The sequence below is a fragment of the Phascolarctos cinereus genome, unplaced genomic scaffold (assembly GCF_003287225.1).
Source record: "Phascolarctos cinereus isolate Bilbo 61053 unplaced genomic scaffold, phaCin_HiC Scaffold_7;HRSCAF=346, whole genome shotgun sequence".
Taxonomy (NCBI): Eukaryota; Metazoa; Chordata; class Mammalia; order Diprotodontia; family Phascolarctidae; genus Phascolarctos; species Phascolarctos cinereus.
In genome coordinates, this window is record NW_027556180.1 from 139,191,912 (window position 1) to 139,199,957 (window position 8,046).

General features: G+C 38.3%; 1 protein-coding gene across 1 annotated transcript; it reads right to left on the minus strand.

Moving 5' to 3' along the window:
• Positions 1-4,022: 4,022 nt before the first annotated feature.
• On the minus strand, positions 4,023-7,766 carry LOC110223576 (N-acetyltransferase 8-like). The gene has a single exon (XM_021009166.2). It carries the CDS (start codon positions 7,758-7,760, stop codon positions 7,068-7,070), a length of 693 nt encoding a protein of 230 aa, XP_020864825.1. The 5' UTR covers positions 7,761-7,766; the 3' UTR covers positions 4,023-7,067.
• Between the last annotated feature and the right edge of the window lie 280 nt (positions 7,767-8,046).

An 8,046-nucleotide genomic window follows, 5' to 3' on the forward strand; every position in this document is an offset into this window, starting at 1 on the left:
GAAGCTCATCTTCCTATGGAGATAAGTACCTTTATTGCAATTTAAAGTCTTAGAAAAGTATCTAAAGAACTGAGAAGTTAAATGTCTTTCCCAATATAATAAAGCCAGTATATTTCAAAAGCAGAACTTGAACTGAGATCTTCCTGATTTCTAAATAGATATTTGCTTATCTGGAGTGTGTTAAAGGTGGGACTTGACTTGAACCTAATTATACAACCATTGTAAGTAAATGTGATTTAATGTTGATAGTGAAACTCAGCATAGAGTATCTTCTAGGGCTTCTGGGTCTATCTACCATATCATGTTACCTCTCGTGATAAAATAATTTATTTTAATTCCTATCATACTACAGGCCCTGGGAAAATAACTCCAGGGCTCCACTTAGCACAATTTTTAGGCTAGACCAGTGCCCCTGGCGTTGTTTCTTTTAAAATTATAGGAGCTAGGCCTGATGAAAAAAAAAATAGAAAGGCTTGTGACCTTTATTCTACTTCCATCCGGCAACAACAAAAAAAAATGTTATCTTTCTACAATTGGAGTGGATGATTACAAAGGACTCAGAATGCAGTACAATTCTCTCTAAATATACAGCAAACAAAAGTGAACTAGATATTTTTATCTGCATTTACATACTGTGTATGCTTGAGAAATTCAACAAACATTTAGGGCTTCTATAATATGCAAAGGACCAAATAAAAGGAACTTCTTCAGATAGATGGTAGACTTTTAATGCCTTAATTTAATGAGAGAATATACAGTGGTGCAAGGGTGACACCTTTGGAGGGGAAATTGGCCACCTGGTAACCATTTTTCTACTAATAGACAGCAACTTACAGGAGAACATGTACTCTATCAAATAAGAAGAGCTTAAACGATTCAAGAGGTTTTGCCTCAGATTATCGTAACTCTCAAAACAAGGAAAAAGGCATAGGGGGCTAAAGAACCCAATCCTTCACCCTCTTTTAAAGTCTACACAAACATTTCAAAAATACATTATATTCTCACCCTCACTATTATTATTTTTTAAGTATAAAATAACTAGATACTCCAATTGGTAATGTAATGCAATTGAACCCTGTATGAAAAACTGTTGTGCTAGCATGACTGAAAAGATGTAGGAAACATTTCCTGGATAAATGGCCTATTTTTATAAGATGTTACGATAAGCTTACTTTTGTAGTCACCTTGCTGAAGTATGAGTGTACTACTGGGTGATGTAACCAATTAGATATTATGAAATAATGCACTGCTTACAAATGTTTCTGAATCCACTAAGGAGAGCACATTATATTTCCACAATAAATAAAATGTCACTTTGTAATATATTGGGAGACCAAGGAGCGAGAATGAAAAACTAAGGTGTTCAATTCTTTTTTGTCTTTGTTAACTATACTTCTCAAATATGTTCATATATTAACAAGGTATTTTATAAACATCATCTCAAATGATCCTTCTGTTATGCTATTAGATAGGTACAATAAGTACTATTATCCTCATTTTATGGATAAAGAAATTGAGGTTCAAAGAAGTTGTGTCTTGGTCATTCATCTAATAAAGAGTAGTCAAGATTTGAACACAGGTTTTCTAATTCCAAGTTCAGAACTATTTCCATGACACCATGCTCCTTATTATAATAGAAAACCCAGGATAGGATTTGACAATCAGATGCCAAAGGTGATCATTTTTAAGTTCATGTCTTTCTATACTTGTATTGACTCATCTCAATGAAGAAACTCCATTAGACTCTGGGTTTCTCAAGCATATAATAAATGCTTAATAAATTCTTATTGACCAACTAATACAGACTGTAGATAATTAATTGCTAATCTTTCACCTTCCTCTTTTCTCACTCCCCATCTTTTTCCTGTTCTCTAACTCCTCAAATTACAACATTGCCATCAAGGCACACAACTAAGTGTTCCTTTGCTTAGCCATTACCTCAATTAGGGGAAATCTCTTCCACCTCTTTTTGTTGCTGCCATTTTTTCATCTTCTTCCTACTGTCACTCTTTCCTGCCCCATATCTCATACAATTCTGACAACACTCTCTTTTTTTCCCCCCGTTGGCAATTAGTTAGTCTTACAGCCTCAGGTTAAACTTTATCCATATGCCTTAGATATTTTCTATGAAAGAGGCCACATTTTATTACTATTGGATCTTTGATTTCACTGGCATTGAGAATTTTCAATGAGGAGACTTCTTAAAATGGAAATATGCATCTTCTCTGCTATTTAGGATCTTAGATAGTAGTCCGTGTGCACCAACAGATTTCCAGGAGTCACAAAGTCAGTACGTATCAAAGGCAGAACTTGTCAGAGCTAAGGCTGCTTCTCTGTCTACTACTGTGATCCGTCTGAGGCCATTTATATGCCATCTTCATATTTTTAGTTTTCAAGGATATGAAAAGTTAATCATTAAGTATCCAAGACAATTCCAGGATTGGCTCTTTGAAAGAGTCTTCCTCTCAATGCAAATTAAGGAAGAATGCTACCTAAAGTTGAGAAATCTGATTTCTACTTTAAAAAAATCACTGTCATTCAAAAGGACCTATGGAATGAAGCAAGGGGTTTTGGTCTCCATGACCCAAGACAGTTTCACAGCCCAACCTAGGACAACTGATAGTAAAACATGCTTAGTTTAAGCAGTCTTCATTGAACAGTGGTAGTTTCATCTTAGTACATCAAGTCTTAAAATGCTTCAGAAGTTTAAAGATTCTCAGAGGAAGTGATTTCAAAGCCAGCTACTGAAATTCTAGCTAATTAGGGCTGTGTAGTCAATTATTAGCTACAATTCATATTGATCTTTGCTGTTATCTTTCTTCTTAACAAAGACCATTTATATTAATCCTGGTGACATTAGCTTAATTGGCTAAAATACTTAAGATTAAACTTATTTTTAAAATATATTTTAGTCTATTGCTCATTTATTTAGATAATTGTTTGGCCTGTTTAAATACTACTTTATTTTACTGCAATTTAAGAAAAGGGGGGAAAAAAACCTCTCAACATCACAAAATCATAAAGTTGGAAGGGATTTCAAAAGCTGTTCAATCCAAGCTATACCTGAATAAGAAGATCCTCTATAATTATATGACTAGTGGGAATCTAGCCCTTGCTGAAAGAGCTACAATCAGGGAGAACACATTAGCACCCTAGTCATCTCAGGGCACATTGGGATAACTCTAGTTGGGAAACTTTCCCTAACATTAAGCCCAAATGTGCCATTTTGCAATTTCTACTGATTTTCCTACTTCTTCTCTGTAAGACAAAGCAGGAACAAATCACAGAGTGACAATATACTCCCTCTTCCATTTGACTGAGTCTCAGACACTTGAAGGCAGTATTCATGTCCCTTCTAAATCTTTTCTGCCTCAAGCATAGGATTTGTATTTCCTTCAGTTGATCCTGAAATGGCATACTCTCAAGTCCCTTCACCTTCCTACTCACTCTTTTCTGAAATACCATTTTTCAATGTCTTTCCTAAGTGTCATGCCCAGAAATGAACACAATAGTCTGAATGTAGGCTAAACAGCTAAAAGCACAGAAGGAATCTTCCTAGTACTGAAAAAGAAGGTTGGAATATTACTCCTACACAGTCCTGGGTAGTGACATGATTCCTTTCATGAGGTATACTGGAGATTTATGGTTCATTACACTATAAGCCCTATTTTTCTACTAATTTCTATGATTCATTGTTATTATCAAGAGAATGACTTTTTCCCTAATTTAAATCCCTATGTGTATGTGAACTAACATTATCAGTTTGACAAAAAAGTGTAAATTTTACAAAATAGTGTCCTCATAACCAACCTGTGAGATTGGTAGCTTAAGTATTATTATCCTTATTTATAGAGGAAGAAATTGAAGCTCTGCACAAGATTTAAATAATTTGTTCCTACTCATACAAGAAGTAGGTATTGGGCCTGTGACTCAAACTCAAGTCTTCTTCAGTGGTGTCAAACTCAAATAGAAATGGGACATGCCTGCTGTTCACATATAGACACAGAAATGTAGGTATTAACATTATTTAAGTACTATTATATTTTTATTTGTTTTGTTAAGTATTTCCCAATTACACTGTAATCAGATTCTGGTCACATCTGGGAGCACCGGCAGCTGCAACTCCATTGTACATCAATAGCTTTTTTTTTTAATACAGCATTTTGGTTTTGAAACAAAAGTAAAACAATAGCAAAGTAAATTTGATTACTACTTTTAAACATTGCTATTAAAAGGAAGAATAAACACTGTATGTTGACTTATTTCCTGGCAAAATGTAAAATCTATAACAGGTACATAAATATACACAAAACCTCTCATACATATAATATTGCAAATAACAGCCAAATGGTTAGGCATTAAAACTCAAATGTATTACTATTGTCATACCAGTCATGAAGACCCGTGATGGCTACTTTTGGCAATGACACAGCCACAGGCTTATATCCAAACTTAGCCTATTTACACAGAAGTACTTTGATTTTCATCTGAATTTGTGAACATGGATCCACTTTGCTGTTGTGTGGCGAAGCAAATTCTGTATTCAGTAACACTCCCATTTATGTTCATTTTTATTTCTTTTACATTTTAAAAGCCTGTGCACAAATAAATTTTAGTATAGTGTGAACACAGAGTTACAATCATTTGGATTTAAGATTTCAAATCAGTTTTGTTTATAATTCCTCCTTTCAGCCATGTTTTCATACACAATTATCAGAAAGAAATGTTAATAAACATATCCCAGTGTCATAGCAGTTATAGTTTTAAATGTCCATTTTATATAGCCACATTATCATTTAGAGTATTGGGGGTTTTGCAAAAGATTCATAATCTTAGCTACTTTGGTTTCCCCACCTATTCCATAGAAATATCTTCTGAGTAGCAAATATTGTAATGTTTCTCTTCACTTAATAACAGAATACATGTCGATGTAGAATCTTCCCATAAGAGAGATGAAATTTTTTCTGTTACTGAGGGTTCTTACTGTTCATTTGCCAAAACTGAGCATGAATCATCCAAAAAAGAGAATCTTCAAAAGCTTACCAAAGTATCCTAAATCCAAGTGACTTCATCCACTGTCATAACAATACTGAAGTAGGGAGAGCAACAATTAGAAACACATACAGATTTTTTAATCTGCAGAACAGAATGAATTATTTAAGACACTGAACATAAACATTTAGAAAACCTAGCATTTTGTATGCAATCACTCTAATACAAAGTATAGTACTACTATAAGTTGAAAGATTTACAAAGCAAAAGCAGATCTCACATCATCAGCAGATCTATAGCTTATTTTATTTGGTTATGCTGAAACAACAGACCAAACAATTAGATCAATCAAACAAAAATTTGATATAAGATCCATAAAACCCTCAACCTTTCTGTGGGTTTGGTACAAATTCAGTTTTAAACCTTTGTTAAGACACTATATATTTTGGGAGGTTTTTTTTAAGGTTAAGAATTTTGTTTTGACATTTTCTACTTCCTTTTCTGTGTTCTGTTGCTGGTATCCCTTCTCAAACATTTAGAATTCCCTATTCTGAACCTCATTAAGGCCCATCCATCCCTGAGGCATCTCATCTTTCAAAATAACCTCTCTGTCCTCATCAATGAAACTTCATTGCATATTCTCATTCGTTCAGAAATACTATTCCTTTTAAGAAACAATTCAGTCTCACCTCCTCCATGAAATCTTTCCTTGTACCCTTCTAACTTCCTCTCAACTCTTAGGGCTCTATCTCTCCTTGAACTTATTTTCTAATTCATCTTATCCTATTTTGCATAAAGGACAGCTAGGTGACATTGGATAGTGCTGGGCCTTGAGTTCAAATTGAACCCCAGACACTTAGTTGTGTGACACTGAGTCACTTAACCTGTCTGCCTCAGTTCCTCATCTCAAAAATGAATTGGAGAAGGAAACGGCAAACCACTCAAGTATCTTTGCCAAGAAAACACCAAATGTTGTCAGGAAGTGTCCAACTGGAAAACCACTGGACCGCAACAAACAATATTTTGTATAAGTCCTCCCTCCCCCCTCAAATTATGCACTAAACTGTTGGTTGTATGAACACAGGTACCATGTATTATTTCTTTTTTTTGCTCTGGGGTATAGAATAGTGCCCTGCATTTATTAGAGGATATCTTTTTAGAGACTACTTTGGTTTCACAATTAGTTCCTAATAAGGTGTGAATAACCAATAAAACTAACCTTCCACATATTATCTTTATTTTAAGAAGGCCCTTATTAACTCTAAATGAAATTATAGTACGGTGAATTGCAAATCGTGCTCATAAAGACAATGGAAGAATTTCAGGCATTTCAGGGGCTCATTTGGAAACTTCGTTTTTGCACCTCAAATCACACTCTATGGTGCCATCTAATATCAAAGTCATGCTAGATGAAGGGTGGAGGATGGGCTGGAGGCAGAGCACTCATGAAAAGTACGGTACAATTTCAGGGAATTTCTTTTTCTCAATCTAAGTTTAAGCATATTAACAGGAAGGTTACGTTTATTAACAGTAAATTCTAGCCTGGGTGGGGGGTGGGAAAGGACAGTATTGCTAATGCATTCTACAGAGGTTCATAAAACTCAAGGAAGAAAGCATTAAGTAGTTTTTTAATCTTGTCATCCTTCCTCTTTTCAAGGGTATTTGCACCCCCTAGCCCCAAACCCAGAACGATTATTTGGACATTTAACCAAAAAAAAAAAAAGTGAGAGGCACCTAATGTTCTGCAATATAATATACTTCATCTGTTCTCCCCATAACGCATACTCGTTATTTAATTGCTTTCAGTATCCTTAGAAATCACAAAGTACATCCAGTCGCAAGATATTGTGCTCCCGGGAGTTGAAATGACTTGTTCGGGATGCAAACACGCACACACATATACACACGCTCACTGCCCCCTGAAATCCCCAAACCAGTTAACCCTAATTTCATTAATGTTTTCATCTGGGTCCCTCCCTAAGCGAAAGAGGGAGGAGTTCTAGCTCTGCTTTCTGTCTCTCCTTTTCCAGGAAACACAGTCCTCCTGTTCAAGGTCTTCCCTAGGCTGCAGCGCCTTAGTCCCCCGGTGCAAGGTCGTAGCGGTAGCGGGTGAGTGTAAAGTCCACCAGGCGTCCGTAGAAGGTGGGAAGCGGCTGAGATGCCTCTGGCTGGAAGCCGAGGCCGAGGTAGAGGCTCCGGGCTTCGCGTTGCAACCGGTGCGTGACAAGCACCACGGCGCGGCAGCCCTGCTCGCAGGCGAAGGCCAGAACAGCTCGTCCCAGGGCTTTGCCCACGCCGCGGCCTCGGTAGTCTCGGCGCACCACCATGCGTTTCAGCACCAGCACGCCGGAGGGACCGTGGCCCTCCTCTGGCCGCGCGCCCACCATACCCACTACCTGGCCCCCGGCCTCAGCCACCCAGAAGCGGGCACCGCAGTGCGGCCCGTAGGCGTCCCCAATGTCCTTCAGGTCTTGAGAGAGGCAACTCCGGATGTAAAGGGCCCAGACTTGGCCCAGCACCAGGTGGCCAGTTGCCAGTAGCAGTGTCAGGACGAACGCAGGTAGGAGCAGGGAGTGTGCGCTGGACACCAGCAGCAGGAACGTACCGGTCAGGGTGAGCATTATCCAAGGCTGCTGCAGCACGTGTGTGCACAGCACGGGTCCGTACTCGCTCATGCCCGCAGCGAACAGCTCCCGCACCGCTTCCGCGTCCCCAGGCTGGAATTCCCGGAGCATGAAGCCCGCAGCCTCACCAACCTCCCAGGCCATGGCAGTCTTTCCGATTCAGAAGTGCTCTCGAGCGCCCCCTTCCTTATCTCTGGGCCACAGCCTCAAAGCCCCGCCCACTCTTTGGTTCTGGAATACCTTCTTGTCCAGTGCGGCTGCTCTTATTTGCCAGCATCAGACTTGCTAGGTTTGTCGTCCCAGGACCTAATCCTCAGACAGTTACTGTAGCATCTCATGGAAAGGGGAAAAAAAAAAAGCAGCCTAATGTAGTGGGAAGAACCCAGGCTCTAAAAGTCTGATGAATTGTTTTCTAATACTGATTGCAAGA